The 24,488-nt window shown below is 38.0% G+C and overlaps 3 protein-coding genes across 4 annotated transcripts; 1 reads left to right on the top strand and 2 right to left on the bottom strand.

Annotated features, from left to right (window-relative positions):
• The first annotated feature begins 10 nt into the window (after positions 1-10).
• bloc1s6 (biogenesis of lysosomal organelles complex-1, subunit 6, pallidin) lies at positions 11-4,321 on the top strand. The gene is made up of 6 exons (XM_034116046.1): positions 11-124; positions 296-376; positions 1,438-1,582; positions 2,426-2,513; positions 2,616-2,702; positions 2,834-4,321. The coding sequence occupies exons 2-6, from the start codon at positions 331-333 to the stop codon at positions 2,951-2,953; spliced, it is 486 nt and encodes a 161-aa protein (XP_033971937.1). The 5' UTR covers positions 11-124; positions 296-330; the 3' UTR covers positions 2,954-4,321.
• An 8,457-nt stretch (positions 4,322-12,778) lies between these two features.
• Positions 12,779-15,595, bottom strand: mibp2 (muscle-specific beta 1 integrin binding protein 2). 2 transcript variants are annotated; one of them, XM_034116970.1, is made up of 8 exons: positions 15,321-15,595; positions 14,270-14,360; positions 14,007-14,055; positions 13,660-13,852; positions 13,503-13,574; positions 13,294-13,400; positions 13,110-13,204; positions 12,779-13,030 (listed from the first exon to the last, which is right to left on the bottom strand). In XM_034116970.1, exons 1-7 carry the CDS (start codon positions 15,344-15,346, stop codon positions 13,119-13,121), a joined length of 624 nt encoding a protein of 207 aa, XP_033972861.1. In that variant the 5' UTR covers positions 15,347-15,595; the 3' UTR covers positions 12,779-13,030; positions 13,110-13,118. The 2 variants fall into 2 exon arrangements, with proteins under 2 accessions (XP_033972861.1, XP_033972862.1); XM_034116971.1 differs by lacking the exons at positions 14,007-14,055; positions 15,321-15,595.
• A 4,666-nt stretch (positions 15,596-20,261) lies between these two features.
• Positions 20,262-23,804, bottom strand: LOC117471394 (hyaluronan and proteoglycan link protein 3-like). The gene is made up of 6 exons (XM_034116365.1): positions 23,743-23,804; positions 22,242-22,358; positions 21,914-22,136; positions 21,671-21,816; positions 20,863-21,165; positions 20,262-20,557 (listed from the first exon to the last, which is right to left on the bottom strand). Exons 2-6 carry the CDS (start codon positions 22,351-22,353, stop codon positions 20,262-20,264), a joined length of 1,080 nt encoding a protein of 359 aa, XP_033972256.1. The 5' UTR covers positions 22,354-22,358; positions 23,743-23,804.
• Positions 23,805-24,488: the final 684 nt, after the last annotated feature.

A 24,488-nucleotide genomic window follows, 5' to 3' on the forward strand; every position in this document is an offset into this window, starting at 1 on the left:
GTCACATGACGTTTTTTCCAGACGCAGCAACACATCCAAACATCTCTGCTGTTGTTTCTCTTTCTTGTGTGCGAAAAAACGGAACCCATTACACAAAGTTACTGTTGAATAGACAAGCAATCAGGTAAGACTATGTTGTGACTATTAGAGGTTGTGTAGTTGCTGATGTGTCACGTTATGAAGCTGCTCAGCATGCTAGCTAATGTACTTCCTCTATGGTCAGATGTTCTGATAAGCTAACTGATCATTTACAGCCGACAAAATGTGACTGATTTATTGATGCCTCTTTTTCAAGTTCTGAAGCAGCCTGGGTCAACAGAGTCGTTGCATATGGAGGTAGAGGAGATGGAAGATGAAGGACCTCCACACATTGCAGGTGTGTGTGTGTGTGTGTGTGTGTGTGTGTGTGTGTGTGTGTGTGTGTGTGTGTGTGTGTGTGTGTGTGTGTGTGTGTGTGTGTGTGTGTGTGTGTGTGTGTGTGTGTGTGTGTGTGTGTGTGTGTGTGTGTGTGTGTGTGTGTGTGTGTGTGTGTGTGTGATCTGGCCTCTGCCGCCTTGACTTGTCTGGCATGAATTTGGGTTTTACATTCTCTGCTAAGTTTTCTCCCTAGGTAAATGTTCAAAGTACATTTTCCCTTGTCAATTTTAAAACCAGCTGCAGATCATTGCCAACTGATGCCATACTGATTAAAACCAGGCCCTTAAGTTTGTGTGTATGACTGTTTTCTTATACTTCAGACAATGATATCTCTTTCAAGTTGGACCTTGGACCTTGGACCGAAACAAGTTAAAATGAGTGTTGTACTGTCATTGCACAGTTACTTAACCCCAACACAACTGTCTCTGTTATTATATATTGAGGTGTAAGAGGACATGAATAGTCATGCACATGGGAATCTGTGTCATTTTAACCATATCCATGTCAACATTGTCCAATTTTCAGCAGATTAGTATGTTCATAAATAAATAGCATGTACATTTTATTGCACAGTTGTTATACTTGCACTGTTTTATTTTGGTGGAAACTAAATGAATATGGGATGGACTGTGCAATGTCTTCAGTACTGAGAGCACCTAGAAGGATTTCGTACATTTATTTCTTCATCCAAAAGTACAACGTTTCCAATACTTGCCCTGTGACTTTCCTATTGCATGCTTGTTTCACCCTGGTAACAAACGACGATATGCTTACTGGTGCGCTAATCCCACCACCGCCTGTCTCCCATTATATACAACTACACCAGGTGCCAAAATCACCCAGTGTCCAAAGATGCCTTCAAATGAAAGCAACTTTATCGAACTTAAATAATAACACATAAATAATAATACATTTGCTATAAACAAAACAAAAAAAATATATATATATAACAGACATAATATATAGCTCCAACACTGTGTGACACAATACTAAATACATGATTTCCTCAACATGTGACAGAGCTCCAGTTGGACTGTTTGGAGAGCCCGGCGCCTGTAGAGAACGTGTTTGTGGATAAGAAAGCTGTGGACAAACTCACAGAGGGATTACTCTCTCACTACCTACCAGATCTACAGAACTCTAAACGAGCCCTGCAAGAGCTCACGTGAGTATTTTTCTTGTTTGGTTTTAGGTACGGCCATCCCTAATAAATACACATTTCACCAGTATTATCTCACCACAATGGTTTTAATAAGCACAGGATACAACTTTAAAAGTGGCAAGATTAGAGACATATTAATACATCCCATGGTGGAGAAAGTTTATAATGTTTTTCTTCCAACTAAAGATTACAATCAGTGACTTCAGGGATATGTTATCCCAAACAGGTTTTGTTAATAAAACATTTATTTTCAATGTCTCTTTGCTTTTGCTTCTCTTAAAAACCATGAAATCAAGGAATTTTGTAAATAAGAAATAATAAAAAACTTGCTTGTTTATTGCTTTTGATTTGTCCTTCAATATTAAGGATGGTCCCATCTATCCCAGAGTTAAAGAGATCATAAAGGACAATTACTGAGTACATAAAAAAGCCAACAGGTGACTGTCAAAATGTGATTCCTATAATGACAGAAACCAGTATACAGTAAACAACTCTGTGGCACAGGTCAACATGCTTCAGGCAGAACTGGATGGATGGGTTGTCCTGTTGCTTTAATGCTGGTAGTGCTGAGTTTACCGTTCAGTTCACTGAACATGCTGGTTCACTTGTAAAGAACAAAGCCATCCAAAACAACCTGAACTGTCTTTCACAAACATGAACAATCTGTGCAACACTAATAAACATCCAGGAATGTATCCGAATAATTTGCGTATGTAAATATTCTCTACATATTGACTCTGATGGAAGTTTTGAATATTTAGAAGATGTCCTTTCAATTTAAGAAATGTTTTGTTGAAAAAAGGCCTCTTGACTTTACTTCTTTCTCTCCATTTGTATCCTGACCAGACAAAATCAGGTGATATTGTTAGACACACTGGACCAAGAAGTCACCAAATTCAGAGATTGTAATGCCTTACTGGACCTCAATTCACTGGTATGTTGGGACTGAATTATAATCTCATATTTCACACTTATCATTGTCTGTTTTCTTTACTTACCAATGGGAATGCTTTCTAATCCAGTTTGTTGTATTTAGTTTACAGAGGCAAAGGTTTACCACAATAAACTGGTGAACATAAGAAAAGAGATGATCATGCTCCATGAAAAAACAACTAAACTAAAGGTACCTTTTCTTTGAATGTATTACTGGAAAATGGGTGATGCGATGTTAAAAAATGGCATAAAAAAATGTATGTATTAATGCAATTAAACGGTTCACACACTGTTTGAATGTTAACTTGTGTCTTCTCTCAGAAAAGAGCCTTGAAGCTGCAGCAGCAGAAGCAGAACGAGGCGCTGGAGAAGGAGCAGCAGCGTGAGAAGGAGCTCGAGAGAGAAAGGCGGCTTGTTGCCAAACCTGCGAAAAGATCTTAGGATCCCCGAGTATGTCTGCTGAATGAATGTACAGGTGCTTTTGCATGCCTTAGCCTATTTATTACATATCAACTATACTACACATGACTACTGCTGAACATTTTCCAAAGCAAAAGTATTTTAGACTTTTAAAAAAATGATAATGTCTGAGCTTTTGGGCCTATATTTTACTGGATACAGAGAGAGAGAGGAGAGATTAGACACAGTTTAGTTTTCAACCAGGAACATCCTGATCACATATCCATTTTACATCTGTAGGACTGACCCCTCATCATTTTTACATTTCAGAATCAGTTTGACTGCCATCCACTCATTTTGGTACTTTAATAATATCTACTTAAAACATGCTCAATACATGTGATCTATTATACCTAAATTATTGTTGCATGTTTATGCAGTTGACAGAGGTCACTCATGTGACATGTTTGCTCTGAATTACTTCAAAGTACAACAGCATTTTTTTTTATAGCTTTATTGCCTCTCTAACATTGAATTCTCAGCAGGTCAAACTCCACTGGTTTTGTTGTTATAAATAACGGCCAGGTGTACTACCTTTTAGCTACAAAAATACTTTTGGTGGACAGCTTCTCAAAATAAATCAAATATATTGGTTTGAAATGGGGCTGATATATTGCTTTAAATAGAAACATTATTTTTTATGAAACACCCTTCTTTATACCTGCACTGAATTAGAAAAATTTGATTTTTAATGTGAAAGTCTAAAAAAGTCTTTATAAATTAATTGAGAAAAATCCATTCCAAAATCTTTAACACAAATAAGAATAGAGTGATATGCTTTGGGATATGGTTCACATAAACAGTACATGGTAAATAGGCTAAAACATGCAATAAGCATGGTATGGTCTTTTATGTTGAACATTGCCAATATCACCACAAACCAAAGACCTGGACTGAATCATCCAATGCTGGTACTTTTCACTATCAACCTCTGGTGACACACAAACTGGAGCACTTCCCCGAGAGTGGAACAAATCGCTCAAAGACACTTTAGCCGCCGTCAGACAATTGCCAGGAGGAAAATCAATGTGGTTGCTGTCTTTTGTTAAATATTAAGTGTTAATATAAGTTGTTACATGCCCTGTTAGTGTTGAATGTTATAAAACAGGTATGTTGTTTGGATAGATCTGCACTATACTGACTGTATTTCTGGGATCCAGATGATGAATTTGTGAACGTATGTACAACACTTTGCCCCTGCCACACACAGCAGCTGTTAATTAATATGTTAATGTGTTATTTGTTAATTATATTTGATTTTTTTAGACCTCTCAAAAAGGCTTCTATGCACTACTCGCGCCTGGAACTCCACTGTTTATACAATTCATAATAAAATAACACAAACTGGTCTGAAAGTGCATTTCATTTTTTTTTAATTACCTGGTTTTAGTATGCTTAAGCTGTGCACTTATGTGTGAGAGGGTGACGCTGTAGTGGTATTTTTCATTGATGCACACATTTTATAATGCCAAATTGTGTGTTTTAGAGACTCACTTCTTTATGTCTACTGCATGGTGTGAAATAGGGCTGCAACTTACAATTCAATTATTGAATTTGCATGATTGTTTGGTTTGGTCTTCAAAACAGTAAGAACGCCATTCCGAGTTTCTAAAAGTGCAAGGTGATCTTTAAATTAGTTATTGTGTACACCCAAACATATTCAGTTTAATAAGATACAAAAAAACAACAACAGAGAGAGCAAGACTTCTCCATTGGAGCTGAGAGGCAGAAAACAGCAATATCTGCAATTTATGCATGAAAATATACTTTTACAAATTCATCAACAATCAAAAATAGTTAGCCATTTTTTCCGGTCAATCAACTAATCATTACAGCTCTGAAGAAAATGTCCCTTTTTAGGGCCATGTGTACAATACAAATGAATATGAAATAAAACAGGAAAAAGGCCATTTTGCATTAAAAATCACTTTAATGTATACAAATATAAATTACTTGACATTTATCCAAATCGTTGGAGTTTTTTTGTTGATCAACTCATTGATTAGTCGACTAATTGTTGCTGCTCTACTGTAAACACTTATTTTCAGGACCACATGTACGTAGATTTACTATTGACTTGTGTTTAATATCTTAGTCCACCAGGTGTCAGCAGAGACCAGAATAATTTTCACAGATTTGAAGCTATGATAGGCCAACATGCTCCAGTGAGTCTGTGCAGGATATTTCACTTGAACATTTGTGTAAAAGCTGACATTATTGATAAGCAAACATACACATTGAGAGGAAGATCTGTTGTGAGTTCACTGTGTAAACTTATAATTTATAGAAAGAGAAATGTTGTACCCAAACCTCATACTGTTGTGTTTCTTTATTACTTCAGAGTGTACCTGAATAGCTTAGATGCCAGGTGAATATATTATATATATTGCCTGCATTTAAAAACGCTGGTAGAATGGAGCAATGGACTGATGTTGGTTTACAGACTCTTGCAATAGACGGTTTCCAATTCAGGCTCAGCTTCACCCACAAAAACCTTTAATTGTCACTGGATTGGTAAACACTAGACCAATGTTTTCAACAAACACTCTCTTTTTTCAAACACATTTTATACACTATTATCACGTACAAGGCGTATAAACAGTCATTTGTTGACAAGAAAGTAGGTTACATTCCTCTCTGTCCCAACACAACCATGTGTCTGTCCCGCCCCCTCCTACTCACATAAAACTCTAATTTTACACTTACTATTACAGCAGGAAACTCAGTCAAAACCAACACGGCTCGGTCTACCCGCGCCCAGTACTTGTCAGAGCGGAAACTGCACCACAGTGTGGCCATGGAGGGGTTCAAACTCAGGGAGAGGGGCAAAATACTCCTCACTGATTAATGTTAGGCAGTGCAGAGGAAACCACATTTTGAATATAGCTTTTTAGTACTTTGACCCTGGGTTTGGAAATTGTTTATGTGTATGTCCAAATACAGTGGCTTCATATGAAAAAGCCTTTTGAACACCTGTTGTTTTTTCTTAAACTGGATCAGTGTAATGGGAAGCCAAAAAAAAAGAAAAGATCTGCATGTGTCTCATAGTAAAAAGTAAGGAGCCCATTTGCAGGTGTAATATCCAAACAGTTGCAATTATCACAGTTTTTTTACATGGCATGTTTAATGTTTTTTATTTACCACAAACCAGCCTTAAATGTGCAGATTTTATTACTGTGTTTTAGCTATTTTAGGTGATACAAATGTGTGAATGAAGGGTGGGAGCCAATAAAAGTATATTCAGGGCCTCATAAATTATTTTTCTGGCCCTTTTGTCTCTAGCATGGGAAAAAAACTACGAAAGCAAAAATTATAATTAAAAATGGTCACAGTTTTTTTCCCGTTCTTTCAGTCGCATCTCTGAGCACTCAGTTTTATTTAGGTTCACTTTATTAAATGTAAAATGCCTTTTATTCCAACAAACCACATTTCCCTAGTTCTTCCTTTGTTTTGTGTGTTTAAAATGTTGCCCAGGATCTGCCCTTTATTAGTCATTACTTTGATTAAATAGGGCTCTGTTTTTCCAGGAGGAGGGGGCGTAGAGGCTTCAGACGGCTCGGAGAAGCAGTGGTTTCCGAGGCTGGGCTCTACTCCTCCAAGCATTTGTTTTTTACTTGTCTCTACTTTTAGAAACTTGGCCGTCGGGGGAAAACACAAACCCCATCTTGCCAAAGCCACAAGCGAGTCACAGACATGCAGCAGATGATGATGTTGTATAGCGTACGGCCTTCCTGTCTAAGTAAACAGTGATTCAGACGGGTGAGGAGTGGGAGGCTGTGGTCTGCTTCAGACTGGCAGCACCAGGCCTCACCCAGACCCACCATAACAGGATATGGTCCTCAGGCCCACACTGATGGGTGCATCATGTTATTATTTCCCTCAGATTTTACCATTTGGTCCATGTGGTACTTTCCATATACACTGTGTACCATGAGAAGAGCTGGGCGGAAGGCTCTGGAAAACATATCTCTCTGTGGTGTCTCTGACCGAAGTGACAGTGAATGAGGTGACTTTCCCTTCTCAAGCAGGTCTTATATAACTGTTCTTACGCAGGTCTGGACATGTGGGCAAGGAGGACATTAGTAATTATGTTTCTGTGACTCAACAGATGGTACGGAGTAGATATTCAAGCATAAAGGTTTAACATGTTACCACCACATCTTTTAAAACACAAATGATGCATTTGTTTATGTGTTATACATGGATGGGAAGTAAATACATTTAATGTTTCAATCAGTGTTTTACTTCAGTGTTGTATTTTTTGGAGCCTGACAATACACAAAGCTTTAATTTTAAAATAGTAGTTTAAAAAGCTTCATCTGCACATAGAGCAGTTTATAAGGATGATTCAAGACACCTCGAAAGGGTCACAAGATACACCCGAAGGGTTCTATGATAATTCATGTAAGAGCAAAAAATATTAAACAAAGTCCTGCCACTTTTATTGTTTTTTTGGTACTTCTTACTATCTTTGCTTTTTTGTTGAATTTTATTTTTGAATGATAATTGCACCTCTTTAAAGTTTGAACAGAGAGGGGAAGGAAAATGACTTTTTGGTCAAACTGCAAAATCTAGAACAACTGGTTTCACTTTGAAGGATATGTAAATGACGTAACAAAGTTGCCTTAATTAAAAAGAACAACACAATTAATTTCATAGTTAAATTCAATAAATAAATACTTTATTTCATGTAATAGTATAATCGTTAAATATGGCATGATTTAATACAGTTTGTTTTATATGTTAAACCAATATGCGTAAGTGTTTGTTGTTTCCTGTGCCTAGGCACTAATGTTTGTTCATGTACTGGTACTGCGTGTTTTGTTGATGCACTGGACAACTCAACGTGGGTTGACGTCTTTATTTGAAGCTCTGCTGAAGTCTGTGACAAAGTTATAATTTGACAAGGTTATACGGAAAAGGAACTTTAAAGATTAATCTCCTTTCACGAGAAGCGGCCAACGAGGTATTTGTTTTATGTTTTCATATGTCCTATTTTCATTCATATATGTGTAGTAGCTAGGGTTGCAAAATTCCGGGAATTTTCAAAGATGGAAACTTTCCACGGGAATTAACGGGAATGTATGGAATAAACTGGGAATTTTCCAAATTGAAGGTTGGCTCTTCATAGGGAACTTAAATATAGTTGGGGAAAGTATATTTTAGCATAATCTTGACTAAAACAAACATATGCCATTCAAGTACACTTGAATATCCAAGCCATAGCACACTGCTTACTGCATGGCTATTGAGACCACACAAAGGTTCAACAGGCTCACAAATGTGAGAGTGGAAAAACTGGTTGGCATTCGGGCAAACCTAAGGCTCTTTGAGCCTGACACAGAGCCATCCTCAACAAGGCTGGACAGTGACACTGAAGAGGAAGACTCAGAGTTGGATGTTGATGAGGCCCAGGAAGAGCCCATTGACTGAAAGGGTTTAGCAAAAATGCAGAGGATCGCTTGAAGGAAGATGTGCATGTTTAATGGGACTTTTATGAGGGAGAAGGGCTCTTTTCAATTAACATTTTGAATGGGACTTTGTGGGGATTTTTGGATGGGGGGTGCATTTTTGTTCATTTTTTAATGAGTGGGGTTGGGGGGGGGGGTGAGTAATATTTAACTCAACATTCCTGTTTTCGTTCTTCAATGAAATAAATAATTGTTCAATTAAATAATTAAAACTTGTTCTGTTCTACTTAGAATTATTATTATTATTTTTTTAATCTGTTGAAATGTCATGTTTTTTGTTTAATTTTGCATCGAATATTTCCCAAATTCCCCAGCTTAACTTCCCATGGAAACTTTCCGGAAATTTACCGGAAACTTTCCGGCCCTTTGCAACCCTAGTAGTAGCACAATATGCTAATATGTTTGGCTATGTATACGTGTAATTCGTTGTTGTAGTTCTCACGGCGTAACTGAAGAGGGGAGGCTACAAGATGAAAACTCCAAGAAATAAATGCCCGTTTTAAAGATCCGACCTGTGTCTGTGTCGTGAAGAGAACTACAGGATATATGGCATTTCATAAGTTCATCATTTGTTTTTCATGTGTCAAATATTAATCTGGAAAATAACTATTAACCACAACTGTCAAATAAAATGTTGTTGATTAAAGAGTCCAATAATTAACAGGGTAGGGTTGTATAAAGGGGCACGGACATGGTAAGATACGTCCCAAAACACAGCACTTAAATATATTTACCTCCCACCACTGGCGATGAACAAAACGGAAATTATAACTCTTGATTTAAAATGTTACTCTTAGTTAATACACATCATGCATTGTTTGAACACATTTACAGATACACCATTACAAACCAGTTGACACAGTAACAGCAGACTGCAGCCTCAAGAGCCCCTTGATCTTATATGCTCAGTAAACATTTTCCCATATTATCCTGTAAATACAAAATGTGTACTCTAAACACCTCAGTACATTGAACTTGTAATGCTTGTATAACTATTTCAGGGGGGGAAAAGAAGCTTGAATGCACTGCAACTAACTTAATATGTTTTAAATTGAAGTATCTAAATACCTCTTTGACTATAGCTCTGTGCAGCAGCCGCAACAGCAGTGTTTACAATTTAAGCATCTAATATGGATCACAAAGTGTCTTGTTGTGTCTGCACCAGGGCCGATTCTAGCTTTTTGGGGGCCCTATCTGACCGCGTAGTCCGCATATAGCAAGAATCGGCCCTGGTGTGCACTGTGGTCAGGCCTGTTGCCCTCGGCGTAAACACAGACAGAGTGAGTGCACCACAGTAGGTGAAAGGCTGACCTCACATCAGCCCCACAGGTGCAGTGTGAACCCTGCGCAGCTCACAGCCAGGGCGGCTTTAAGAACGTCACGTTTTCAAAAACAAGCCTTCACAACATCCCTAATCGTTACAAAGGGTTTTATGGCACCGCCGGCTGGTTTCATGGGCTCCTCTTAGACTGTAGTAAAAGCAGTAAATATAGCAACAAGTCGTAGGCTGAGAAGGAGGCTTTCAACAGTTGTGGTGGAGGGAAAGGATGATTTGATTAACTGAATGCGCCCTGTCCTTGTTTTTCTTGGTTGGGTACCAGAAGAAAACAGGAGGAAATATGTTAAAAGATGCATTGCAAAGCTGTGAGCCATAGGAGCGAGACAAAGAAATTGTTTTCAGACAAGAGGCCACAGAGTCGCAGTCACCTCTGCCGCCAGCTTGGTTTAGTGGTCGCACGGCCGTGTCCTGTCTGACCTGTGTGAGGTGGAGATGATAATCCAAACCTTAACTGTATGGAGTTAGAGGTCTGAAAGCAGGATTTATGGTGTTGTTTATATGGTCTATTTAAGTCAACCACTGCAGACTGTTGCTCCCTCTGCTTTTTGGATGCACTGTGGAGAGGTGTGTATGGGGAGAGGGAGCAAGAGACACGTGCAGCACAGACACACCTACACCCATGCAGACACAAAGACAGACACACACGTGCTCAAGTACGTAAACAAGATCAAGTGAGAGCCAACACTGCAGCTCTAGTGCCAGTGCGGAGGTCGGTGTGGTTTAGAAAGGACAGGGTTGTTGTCCCAAGGCAGTGCGGCTGTCAGAAGACAGATATCTTCTATCAACACTGTACCATTTGCCAAAGTACTGTATCTATGGACACTGAGTTTATAGTAGTTTCTCCAAGCTATATTTGACTATATTTTTTATATTTTTCTAGTTCTCTATCCGTGTTTTACATTATTGTTTTACTTTTATGTATGCACCATGACATCAAGTCAAATTCCTCGTACGTGTCAACCTACCTGGTAATAAACCTGTTTCTGATTCTGATTCATTGTTTTAGTACAATGTTTTTAGCTTGAACTACTTGGTTCTTTTGTCAATCACATTGCTCTTCAAATCATAACAAGAGGGCAGTAATGCAGCCATGATCATTTGTCATGCCAGCAAAAGTCATGCTTACGTAACACCTTATCTTTCACATACAAGTTCAAACTGACCTGCTTGCGCACGCTGTGAAGTCACACACGTATGAAAACGAGTTAGCTACCTGTTGAGGAAATTACCACCATCCAAAAAGGATTTTTGGCATGGAAGTTAAGTATATTATGAGTTACTGTTAAAACTTTAGGCAGAATACCTGCTTTTGCGAACTCAAAACTGAAACAGTACTTTACAAAAAGAAAAAACTATCAGACTGGAAAAGGTTAATTCAAGATAAACGAATGTGTTGTCAACAAATGGGATAAAGGATTTTAGAATTTGTATCCTGCTCGAAACTAAACTACACTGCAATATTCCCCACTCACTATTTGTTCCTCTCTCTACCTTTAATGATTTGAATGAACTGGTTGTCTGAGCTATTCAAACTCTATGCATAAAACAACCCATGACCTGAAGTCACATCTAACTTAAGCTTGAATGGAGGCAAGCTACACATATTTTGGAGTTTATATATACTATACTGTACTATATATATTGTTTATGTTGTGGTTGTGCTTTGGTGTTTTTGTTTGAAACCTCTGGTTAGGAGCATAGACTGTATATATAAAGCTGGATGTTCATGCCAGAACATTTAGTGTGTGTGGACACATAGAGCAGGAATGTTGTAATGTACCAGAGAACAAATGTGTGAAGTAAATACTGAGGAGTAATTTGAGGGCATATAAATCCATAAATATAACATTAAAACCTCAATTATTAACAGTAGTTGAATAACTGAAGTGCATTTAAAAAAAGAAAAAAAGCCTTTATGACAGATGTTGGCTGTCTGTGTGTCTGTGCTGTTGCTGCTGAGATGTGTCAACAACCATGCCACCTGTCTGGAACTAGAGAAACCCATAAGAGCTGCTTTGTTCTGGGTGAATAATACAACACATGCCGTCTTGGTCAGACCTCCATTAGCCCTGCATGCAGCGTAATATCAACATTTGAGGATTGTTTTATTCCAGAAAGACACAGCAGTGGAAAACAGTGACTGGGTTAGGTGACTAATATATCATGTAGTTTGTTTTCGCAGCAGGTTGGTTTGGTGACGAGTGTTTTTAAAGCAAAGATGAAAACATAAAATAATGAGAAGGGTTATACACAACGGGTTTATTATTTCTTGTTATTTCAGTGCAATTAGCCTTTTCTAAAGACAAAAGTGTCTTTGGTTACTTTTATTACACAGGATATTGCATTTTATTGATTACCTATTATAGGAATGTACAGAAAATAAAAAAACGTTTAATTATTGCAACTGGAGAGAAGCATCTTTTGAAAATATTCTCTTGGAATATGGGGAAAACAAAACACTGCCCTTAAGATGTTCACTCTAACATAAACTTGCTCCAAGTGATGGTCTGCCTTCCAGACTCCAGACCTTTAATATGCATTCCTAGAGTACTAAAGTCTCAACATGCATTATATACTGCATGAACCAACACTCCCAATATAATATGTAATCTTGCAATAAAATAAAACCCAAGTAAAAGGGACCTTTGATGTAGTTTATTAAAAAAGAAAAAGGAAACACTTCCAGGGAAATAGTGTGTCTGAATTTAGATAAGGGTTGTGTTCTTTACTAGAGGTCACAAGGTTCAACTATGTGATTCCACTTATCACTCGCACCAACTGTTGCCTGAGAGGAAGATAGTGAAAGCAGTCTGCTCACAGCATCTCACTTAACAGTGCTAAACATGGGGACTATTTGGTTCATTTTAGATTATAAAACCATTTACCAAAAAGGGGGCTTCTCACAAGTACTCAACTACATTTTGTCTGGTTTCCACATTGCATTTCCTTTGTACTAGAGCTGTTAATTTCCCTTTAAATAAATCAGAAAAGCACAACATTTGCAGAAGGATCATTTATTGACATAAGTGCAACCATCCTCTGAAAATACCCATAGACTTGTGGGAGTTAATGCTGTAACAAAGCAATAAATATGGTAGATATAAAGACATGCCAGCATTTTATGCCCTCAGTTAAACATTTACAAAACATCGTAGCAGTCAGCTGAATGAGCTGCCAGGTTTAAACTTAAGGCAAGGCGGTGTTCTGCTTGCAAGCTGAGTAAATGCTCCCTTTATCTGAATGTAGGACCTGTAATACAGAAAGATAATTAGAAACTAGCATTTGGGTGGAGGCATTTTGGAACAGGACAGTGGGATGATTTGTTTACCTCTGTTAGTTAAAAAGACTTCTGGATATTATTCAGGATGTCACCGTAGACAAAGTTGAACAGTTGTTCCTTTGACTTGGTTCCATCTAGCTGCACTGTAATAACAAACAACAAGTTATAATCAAGAGGAGAAATTGTAATCTTTAAATATATAAAAAAAAAAAAAGCAAAAGTGCATACTTACAGACATCAACATCTGATGACTCCATGACGTTCTTGTGTTTCAAATACATGGGCCAGACGTGGCCCTCGAACAGGCCGGGGGGGTCTGGCACCGTGTAGTTCCTAGAGCTGCAGAGAGACACAACACCAATTACATAAAGCTAATAAAAAAAAACAGAGCTAGACTATAAACACCAGTTAGCAACAGTGTGTGAACACTAAAGCACTTACCACCTCCTCTTTTTGCATTCTTCATGTGGGATGGAAATAAAGAAGCGTTGGTTCAGCACGTCGATCAAAGGTCTGCAAGGCAAGAGTCAAAATAAACATCAAGACTGACGGATCACACCTTGTTTTAACAGTGAGAGATAACACCATGTGTCCTTACCTGTAGGTGTAAAGCAGAAAGCCTTCCACAAGGAGGATGTGAGTCTCCTCCTCATCCTCTTTGTGGTCAGCCTTTGGGACGATCTCAGTATCCAGGGTGTTATTGACGCCATGAGACTTCTCAAACTTCACGGGGTTGTCCAGCCATGCATAGACCGTACTCATCATGGCGTCCATGTCCAGAGCAGTAATGACTGAAGTGCAAAGAAGCGCATAGAAAGTAAGAAATGTATTCAGTGCTGAAGTTTGACTATATTGCATGCAAATTACATTTATGCGTGTGCAGACATACGACACAAACAAACAAACAAACACACTCAAACCCTTTCATTAAGAACCTGGGCTTACCATCGTACTGCTTAAAGCCATCTTCACCAACTTCAATCTGATCTTGGGGCTGAAAGATACAATAAGATGTACCCAGGTGCATACCACTCGAGCTACCACTCTGCTGTATGGAAGGCTCCGATAGCCTTTTACTCAAGAATTTAAACTATATCTAGTAACACAGGCAGCAAAGTGTTAACACCGTACCAACTTGTGTTACTCAGAGCCCTCCCTTTGGTTAACTGTATTCAATATTCAAAGACAGGTGTGTGTATGTGGCTCACCTTGAAGAAGTCATCCTGGTGTACCACACAACAGTTGGGCAGGGTGTTGATCAGTTTGTTGGTGAGGGTGGTTTTCCCTCCGTTGGTAACGCTGCAAGGAACAAAGCACAACATTAATGTTGGACAATGCAACCTACATAGAGTTGTTACATTTACAGATTAATGGTTTGACTAACACTTGAAATACATGGTACCTAGCCTTTAAAGAAGTACTTATGAAAGAGACAACTTGATTTTGAATGGTAAATATACTTTATTCATAAAGACATGCATCACAGATCAAGCTATGTGTAAAACTTCGTAAATGCATGACAGAAAACACTGACAATTCTCTTTATCTTAATATTATGCTGCTTATTACGATTCTCACTAAAACATTGTTCAAGGTCGAAGAATCGTTTTGTACCGTTAACAACCATTTCGTTTTTGACCATTATAAAACACATCAATGTCATTGTGAGGGTATTCACCGTAATTTAGTTCAGATATGTTAAACATATGTAATTACTCATTAACATAGATTTTCACTTATTTCCTCAACAAAACAAAACAGTTCAACCTTAAACCGTCAGTTTTAAACGTTAAAACGTATTTTTAATTCATAATAAATAGTATTGCTGTAATTGTTGTAGTTTGTATTAGTTTGCTTTGAAAAAGGGGAGGCATGTTTGAATGAAGAGTGGTACAAAAAAAGAAATTGTACACAAACTGTACACATTTTATGAATGACTTTAGGCATTGAAGACTGCCTCATGGCATAAAAGGGTGGATCACCTGTGCATTATGGCGGGTTTGCTTATTGTTGTACATGCTAGTAAACGTTAGCTTTGTTTATTTACTTAAATCACCAGGATAAACCCTTATACAAAACGGAAAAATCATCACTAACATATTGTTTTTTTTTAACAGCAGTACAACAAAAAAGAAGCTACACTATAGCGGATGTCATGACCGCCCTCTCCTCCACGTGTGCCTATAGCCTACGGCCTAGCAGCTCCAGTTAGCCAGCTAGCTTAGCATAGCCTCCGTTCATACATCCATAGGAACTCACCCGCCGATGCCGATGATGTACTTCATGATTTCGGATGGTTAAAGCTTGTAGACAGAAGGGTTCAAAAACGTCAATAAACCGGTTCAGGATCGCAGTGATCGGACGGGAAGAAAGCTTAAAAAGAGAAGGTTACAACAGGAAACGTCAACTACTTAATTCCTCCATGGCACTTGAGTTAAGTGGGTTAGAGCAGAGACGAGGCAGTGTCACTCGGACGCGGTCTTCCACCGAGAGAGGGCCGTCAGTTCAATGCTGCTGCTACACATACTGAGGATAGGCGACCTGATTGGCTATTTAAACACCTCCACAACGCTCAGAAAACCAGCAACAGCCAATCAGGAGTGAGTTTTACCGCAGCTCCATCCCACTTCCTCTATTCGCCCACCACTTGTGCTACACTTTCTACTATGATGTCAACTTCATTTTTAATTGACGAAAAATAAAAAATAAGTAAAAACAAAAACAAAAAGAGACACAACGAGAGAAAGTATGTTTGTGTTTTTGTCATGTGACCTGAGTCAAATTCATTATTTCTATTTTAAACTATATTATGGTTCCAATTCACTATTTCTAAAGGCGTTCTTTATAGTCAACAGCCTTAATATGTTGTATTTACTTTGGAAAACATATGATTAGTAAAAAGGATGCATATCCGTTTAAACTATCCAATATCCAATGTTTTCAACGTTATTCAGTACAACGGTAAATGTATATTTCAAAATCAACATACCTCTGTTTAAACAATCCACTAATCCAATTTAATATAATCCTTTCACCTTGTTTCCACTGCATATTAGAAGGAAATGTGGTTCCTAAATGACCCCATTGTAAGTTTGAATGCAATAACATACATTACGTTTATAAAGATTATAAGAAATTATGTATTTTAAAGTTTGATAACCCATATGCTATATATTCACAAGTTAGACTAAAGCTCCAACTGAACCAAACTACATTAAATTCCTGGTACTTTTAAATTATGTTGGGCCCACTTTTAATTAGGCGTTACCCGGCTCTGAATATTGGAATAATTAATTGACCGGATTTGAAAAGCCTTAACAAAGAAACGTATGCTCTCAAGAAATAAACTATTGTCTTTAGTCTGCCTACATATTAAAAAAAAACAGAGAGGGAAAACACTGTGCTAAAAAAAAATAAAGAAAATAAAACCGTTGCACAAAACAAAAGTGAGTTATTTGCACCTTATTGTTGGCACTTCTTAACTTGTGTAATCCATAGGAGGACAGGGGCTCTGGGAACATAACAGACCCATGTTAATTATAGGGCAACTTTGCATTGTCGGCATGGTGCCGATGACCTGTCAGTGTTTCCCCCCTTATTATTTTCCATGTTAGCCCTAGGTGCATTCAGCAGTGTTATCAGCTACTACCCTTAAACATAATACACACATAATATAGCTACAAGATAAAGCTGCCAGCAGGAGGATCACATCTTTACATTGCTGTGGTGTTTATTTCACCAGCATGCAGCTGACCTCTGTCTGATTTGTATAGAAACTTCCCAACCAACTCTATGACAGAGTTTCCTGAGGTTGCACCATAAATATTACTTATGTTGGGGTTTACACCCTCGAGAACCTCAGCTATGAAGAGTAAGTCGCCAAGTGAAGTAGAATTCAATGTCATTTTGTAGGATAGTTTGACGCAACTTCATTCTGCGATTTTGTAGGAGATTTTTCCAGGTTTAAAACAATATACAGAACAAAAGCTCTAACATTCAAAGTGATGTAATGTGTGGTGGGGGTCAACCTGAGATAATTTAACTAAACATTATTAAAAATATATACATAGCTTGAGCTGGGGTCCATATGTCAAATGAACATTTTCCACCTAACTCTTTATCCTCATTTTACCTCATTGATAACACGTTTAGTTTTTAAATGTGACTGGGAGATTCTTGGAATGACACCAGGGATAATCATGTTTTTCATGCCTCATTTCAGTAAGGAAGGCCTTTTCTGGGAATCCTCAATTGTCTGCTTTATGCCTACAGGTAACAGTATTACCTACAGCATGCATCACATTAGATGTGTCCTTTGAGTTTGAACAAAGCACTTTCAGATAGCACATTTGCAGCTTAACCATGTCTGATTCTACCAACAGCTGAAGGAATAAATATCAAAAGACAGTTTTACGGTTGTGTCATTGATCAGCCGTGTAAGTGGTGTAGTGTTGATGTATCACATGCACTAACCAGTGATAGAAGAGGTACTCAGATCCTTTAGTTATGTGTGCTGAAGCAATACCAAGAAAAATGTGACAAAACTTTAGTGTATGTCTTAAATGTATGGTTGTCATCATCAAAATGTAATTAAGTATAAGGACTCATTGTAAGGTAGAATGGCTTCTGTCAGTGTTATGATCCATTATTATACGTTGGATATTCTACTATTATTATTATTATTATTATTATTATTAATAACATTATTATAATTATAGTAATAATAATTATTGTTATTGTTAATTTTATTAGTGGTTGTAGTTGTATTATTACTGATGCATTACAGTGGAAGCAGTATTTAATTGTTGGAATCGGAAAAGATTGATAATAATAATTACTTTATAGACTTCTGTTTTTTTTTCTTTATCACGTTTTTATATCCCAGTAATGTGATTTGTAAGAAAAATGTAAATCTGAAAAGTAATGACTAACTGTAACTGACAGATGAATGAAGTACATCAACAGAAATCTAGTGGAGTATAGAAGTATTAGTAAAAACGACATAAAAAAGCAGGTAGCATAAAATGGAAATACTTGGTTCAGTGACTGACAAGAAAAAAATAAGGATTTGACTAAACAATTTTATAAACATCATGTCAAGCAAGATGGAGCATTTTTTCATTTGGCACTCTTTTATTTTTCAGTTGGCTCTTCTTTTTCCAAGTAACTTATTTTCTTTGCTAATTTGCCGTGAGTTGAATAAATGCCTAAATTAGTATGTGTCCACTCACACAAATATTGTGTCACGCACTTTCAGTCATGGGTGTGGAGGTCAGAGCATGAATCCACTTCCTTTCAACATATTTCAGTTGTTGTGGACATTACACAGTCCTATTCATGAGTATTATTTCCTAATAATTCAATATTGCATTAACCTTGAACTTGGCACTTTCTGGTTGCTAAAGCAGTAAGTATGATCATTTTCATAGCTTAATGAACAGAACACATGAACTGAGATCCACACTGAGACTAAGTTAACCCTCAGCCGTGAGTGATTTTATAACCAAATCATTTGTCATTGTGTTTCCTGACATGAAGGCCTGAGACACTAAAACCAGCCACATGGCAAATATCACACTGCCCCCCATACGTATGTCTCATAAACCTGAGAGAGACCGAGGAGTACGTGAACACACTTCTGTGAGTGTACACTGTGTTCTCTATGCTCCTTCGCTCTCCTCCCCCTCCCTGTTCGGCCGTCACATTTCACCTCTGATTTCCAGCAGTCACATTTCTGTCATTCTGCATTCTTCACATTTAATATGATTGTATTACCATAAATGCCACATTTTCTGCATGACTGCAGTTTGTTCACAGTAAATTCATGACAATCTTTTAAATCCATTGATTCAATCTGGCCGTGTGATACTGTTGGTGGATCATGACGCATGGTGGTGTAAACCTTCAATTTCATTAAAGGTTGTTTATTTGTGATGTAACTGAGAGAGTTTATATTGTTTAATAGTTTCTGCACATTTTGTTCTGCTCTTATTGTTCACCCAAAAGCATCCAAACATGTGACTGCCATCTGCTGGCTGTGATTAAACCTGCAGTTAGACAAGTGTTGCTACTTCTCTTTTTCAGGTGTTTTTTAGATCAAAAGACACACAAAAACAGACACACACAAAAACAGACACACACACACACACACACACACACACACACACACACACACACACACACACACACACACACACACACACACACACACACACACACACAGTAGTGTTTCCCACAGAGAGAGGGAAACACTACTGTTTATTTTATTTTAAATGTTGAGCTTTAGATGATTTATTTGTGTTTGAAAACAAATTGATAGTAGGGTAATTGACTAATTCTACAAAATCATATTACTGTTATCTCCAAATATATAAAGCATGCCCCAAACTTAAAGCAATTTTTAACATTGTCATCACAAGTTGCAACATTTTTATTTTAATAAATAAAGAGTATATTGTGTAGAAAATGTTTGAATGTAAATATACCTTGCTTCAATGTCTGTCTTCTATACAAACATACAGAACATTGTCTTGTAAGAACTTTTTTTTTTACTTGAAATACGCAGAATTATAATGGCTTGTTGATGTTTACAGTATCAAGTGATCTTTTTTTGATATTTCTAATTTGTCTTTGGTTTATGTTCTGTTTCTCCTGTGAATATCATAGTTGATTGATTCCCATCTGCTTCTTCCATTTCTTTTGTTATCATTGTCAATTGTACAAGTGAGGGAGAGGAGGATGACGTACAGTAATAGGAGAAACTCAACTCTCTTCTAACTAACGTTTTTATTGTCACATGCATTTACAAAGGACAGTGAAGACATTACTCGGAAATAGCTCGAACCATGCATTCTAGGAAATTACTGCATTACACGCAAGACAAGAAGGTGGTAATAATGGGTTGTCTGTTCTTCATAATCATTTTGAAAGCGTATTCAAAACCATACAAACATAATCTCTACATACAAATACAAGGCATTAGCACTCAAAGGTATGTTACATACATCTGAAGTAAAATGTGAATGCATGTTAATTAAAAAAAAAAATTCTGCTATTTCCCTCCTGTTAATCCTCACTGCACACTTAGGCTTAGGGTTCCAAAGTTTACACAGTTATAATGACAAGAATGCTCATAAGGATACACGTTTTTGAGAAAATTGTGCCATCTTTGCATTTCTGACCCCCAATTAGAAAATGGTTCTACATTAATTCATCCCCTGACTTGTAGCAGTAGACCCCGTGTTTGTGCTGTGGAGGAGGGAAGCCGAAACTGCGCACCCCCGGCTCTGAGGGGCCACAGTTTCTCCGGGGCCTGGTGATGGGATACCGAACGCTTCCATCAGCCAGCCAGCCTGCGTCGCAGCGGTCCAGCACTGAGAGCTTCCAGGCGGCGTACAGCTGTCCCACTTTGGCGACTTGTGCTCCGTCCTCCTGGCACGCCTGCTGGGCCTCCGTCAGGTTCATCGTGTGAGAGGGTTGCAGATAGTAGACTTTACCTTTGAAGAAAACATATGTATTGTTATTATTAAGAGAACTCTCTGCAGACTGGATATGATAGTTTAAAGTGTTTGTGTTTCAGACCTCCAACATTAGACAGCAGACGTCCAAGAGTGAGACTGTTGACTTAAAATAAAGGTAATTCTGCTAATTTACTTCAAACTGTCCTGCACATAAAGATAATATTCAGGTGAGACACTCGTAATCATTTTAAATCATTTTTTTCTGTTATAGATTCTGAAAAAGAGCTTCTCTGGAACCATATTTTGAACCTATCACATTGTTAGGTTTCACACCATCTCACCTTGGAGTGTAGAGGAGAAGCAAAAGACATCATAACGATGAAGCTGCAGGTGCCGTCTGCCGTAGCTCCGGACACCTGGGGCCAGGCCGTCCCCTCCGCAGGGCACTCTGGGCCGGGTCATGGGGTACTGGACGGTCCCGTCAGCCAGCCAGCCTGCATTGCACCAGTTCAGGCCCTCCTTCCAGGACTGGAAGAGCTGGGAGAAGGTGGCCAGTGTGGAGGCCTGCTGCTCACAGGCCTGCTGGGCTGCCAGGAAGCTGAGGTGGTAGTGACCACGAGGGTGCTGGTAGGGAAACACCACACCTGGGTGGAGGAAATGATGAGAGGCCTTCAGTGTTACTCACTGGGACACTTTACCTCGTTATTGTTAATATAATACCTGTTTGTCTCTGAAAAAATGTCTGCTGTGAAAAAAACGTTTACATTCATCAACATTCTACCACAAAAAATCTTCAGCATCACTTCATAATAGCTACTATTACAATAGTTTGATAGTTTTACGGGAAAAATAATATGTTTTACTTCATTGCTGTGACAGTTACCATTAATTGCCCAGGTCCTCTTTTATGTTTGTGTTTTTGCCCACTGTAAACCTAATTTTGCCTGGAGGGACAATAAAGAGATTGAAATTAATCTCTTTGTACAGAAGAATAGAATATATTAATCAAGTGCAAAGATTACAACAAGCCTGTCTTCTAAACATCTGCCTATCTTTTAAAAAATGTATCTCTGAATATAATATATAAGAGTATTGTTGGACTCTTATTGCCTCTTGAGAATGGAGAGCAGTGTATCAGTGTACATATACCTCGTAACTCCAAATAAACTGAAGTGCTCTTGTCCTCCAGTCTGTCCACGACCTCACAGTGGTAACGGCCTGTATCATTTAACATTAGGTTAGTCATCACAAGTGCGGCGTCTCCTGGGAAATCCTGTCTGATCTGCACACGACCCCTGACCAAGAGACATACTGTGAGTTAAAAGACAAACAAGATCATACAGTCCCTAATAAGATAACAATATATAATCATTATTCATTTTTTTTATCAACCTGAATTCCCCAAAACTTCGACTTCGAGAGCCGATAGCCACCAGCACGTCTGTCTCATGTCCCCCAGCTGCAGGCTGCCAGGACCACTTGACCCGGGGTTCCCTTGGTGAGGTCAACTCGGGCTCATACCAAAACCTGCATGGCAGCGTGACATTATCCCCTGTGGCTGCAAACACTGCAGGCTGAGCAGAGTCCACATGGAGCTTCACACCACTGAAGTGAACTATAGGAAATATAGACATTACATACAAGAATGGAGTTTAAAGGATGGACTGAAAGAACACATTAAAACAATTTTACAAAAATAATGTATTGATTGTGTGCATACATTCTTTGTTTCCATTTCCTTTGCGAAAGTCATGGTAGAAGAAGTTGTTGGGGATTGAAAGAGCCAGCTGAGCACCCAACAACAGCAGGGTTTGGATGCAACAGATCATCATCCTGTCTGTGGGGACAGGAGAAACACCCTGATATTAGTGGTCTCTGTGCCACCCTAAAGCCTGCAGAGAGGAATCTGGCTTGGCTTGTAAGTCCCTTAAAGCACAGTGGAATAATTATGCTTGCATTGTTTTTGCTAGAGTTTTCAGTTGACACACAGACTTCTGTATTTTTAACTTTGGATGCTTCTACAGGAGATTGTCAGTAGAGGGCAGCACAACACCTTGTTAGTGAGCTCTGACTATTTTCTATGAAAATGTAATTTGGCGAATAGAGAGGCGAAGTCCCTCCCCTTCCGGTTGAGCTCCATGGGACCTTATTTCGGAAAAGTTATGCATTGAAGTCAATGGAGAGAGAAAGATTATCTTTCGATCCCGTTTGAATTGTGCCACGAATTACACATATGATGTTTATCAACTATAGTCAGTAAAAAATAATGCGTCTGCATTTTGGCACCACAATATACTGCTTCTGATAACTGATTTATATGACATCAAAGTAAATTAATTACATAGTTTTAAAGGTCTGTTTGAAGGCTACAACATGTAAATTAAGGGCATAATTTGACTGATGAAACGGAAAAAATCCTTTATTTAGATTTTAATAGCTTTGAGAGTCATGTAACCAAGTGGCTCCAAATCACTACAAAATGACACACTAAACAAATAGGACACATCTCTTTTGTGGGATCTGGTGTCCCCAAGTCACATGTCATGGAAGGAAATAAATGCTGAAATGTCCATACTAATATATTTGTATAGAAAAGAAGGTGGACTATAAACCCAAATCCAATAAAAAAAAAAGAGATGTGTCTAATTTGTCCTCTGTAATAATACCTTGTGTGGAGTTGTCACTGGGCCACATGATATGAAATATATCAGAAAAGATAGTTAAATAAACAGAAGCTGGATTCAAATCCAATAAAAATAGTTGTGTCAAGTGTATAATAAAATGCTGAACTGATTTGGAGTCACTTGGTCACGTGACGAAGCTATTGAAAGAAAATCGAGACTTTTAAATAACAAGCACATTTTATTAACAACTTTAATATAAAATACAAGGTGGACTAAAATCCAGCATACAAAAACGTTTAATTATGCTTTTTCTTTTAGCACAACTCTCATCGAAATGAGCTAGCAAGCACAGAAGTATTGCAAGTAACATTGATTTGTACGGTAATTTATTAATGGTCTCGGGTGTGATCTCGCCTGACTGCTAACAGTCCAAAAATCAACCTCACCGCGGTCATAATAATAATCTGTATCTTTTGTTGTATAGGCTAATGAAGCTTATTAAACAAATTAAGAACTCTCATATGAGCCTAGAACGATTACGTATAGCCTATATTTGACACACAGTCATTTTGTTTATTTTGATTTATCCTCACTTACCGTAAAGAACCCAAGCACCTTGATATTTTGCTTGCGAGGTGTCAATCCTTGTCGAAAGGAAAGCTTTGATGCTGTGGCACAAAAGTCAGAAGTCTGCTGCTGGGAACAAGTGAGTTTCTCCAAGAGGTCGCAGAAGGTCTGATGCGCCAAATGGGTTTGCGGTAAACGAACAAAAGGCATAAATGAGCTTCTTCTAGTTTCTGTCGAATACAAATATTGTGCAGGTTTAGTGAGTTAATGATAAGAGTGTTCAGTGTTCCAACTGAGACGTAGGGCTGTAATGCTCTGTCGCTATCAGGCTGTAGGACTGGAAACTTACCTGTGTGCGTTTCTCCAACCTGTGAGTGAGGGAGGACAGGATGTCAGGTAGGCTATAGAGAACTCCCCATCCATCAGTGTTTTAAATGTATAGTTTTTCGACTGATGTCAAATAGGAACAAATGTTGCTTTTTGCATTATATTTAACAGTCTAAAATGTAATGTAAAAAATGTACTTACTATTACATTTTCCAAACTTGTTTGCAAAAATAGCTACATTCAAATATTTAAAAAGGAAATGATTTAACTGAAAAATGTTGATCGATTTCCAATTTCAAACACCATCTTGTTCTACCAAACCATTCAGTTTTTAGGGCGACAGTTAAATATAAATAAAGTATTATCAAAAGTGATAACATTATATACTACAAAACAGGTTAAGTGCAATACGTGATTGACTTTCCTTTAGTGTGAGTTATTTTTGTCCT

Source organism: Trematomus bernacchii, unplaced genomic scaffold (assembly GCF_902827165.1).
Source record: "Trematomus bernacchii unplaced genomic scaffold, fTreBer1.1, whole genome shotgun sequence".
NCBI classification, from domain to species: Eukaryota; Metazoa; Chordata; class Actinopteri; order Perciformes; family Nototheniidae; genus Trematomus; species Trematomus bernacchii.

Bases quoted from the DNA above. Each gene is read 5' to 3' on its own strand.
- bloc1s6 (XM_034116046.1), top strand. From the start codon at position 331: ATGGAGGTAGAGGAGATGGAAGATGAAGGACCTCCACACATTGCAG. The intron at 1,583-2,425 runs GTGAGTATTTTT...TATCCTGACCAG, and splicing joins CGAGCCCTGCAAGAGCTCAC to ACAAAATCAGGTGATATTGT. The intron at 2,514-2,615 runs GTATGTTGGGAC...TGTTGTATTTAG, and splicing joins TACTGGACCTCAATTCACTG to TTTACAGAGGCAAAGGTTTA.
- mibp2 (XM_034116970.1), bottom strand. From the start codon at position 15,346: ATGAAGTACATCATCGGCATCGGCGG. The intron at 14,361-15,320 runs GTGAGTTCCTAT...TGTTCCTTGCAG, and splicing joins TACATCATCGGCATCGGCGG to CGTTACCAACGGAGGGAAAA. The intron at 14,056-14,269 runs GTGAGCCACATA...TGTATCTTTCAG, and splicing joins ACCAGGATGACTTCTTCAAG to CCCCAAGATCAGATTGAAGT.
- LOC117471394 (XM_034116365.1), bottom strand. From the start codon at position 22,353: ATGATGATCTGTTGCATCCAAACCCTGCTGTTGTTGGGTGCTCAGCTG. The intron at 22,137-22,241 runs GTATGCACACAA...TATTTCCTATAG, and splicing joins AGGAAATGGAAACAAAGAAT to TTCACTTCAGTGGTGTGAAG. The intron at 20,558-20,862 runs GTGAGATGGTGT...TTTTCTTCAAAG, and splicing joins CTTCTCCTCTACACTCCAAG to GTAAAGTCTACTATCTGCAA.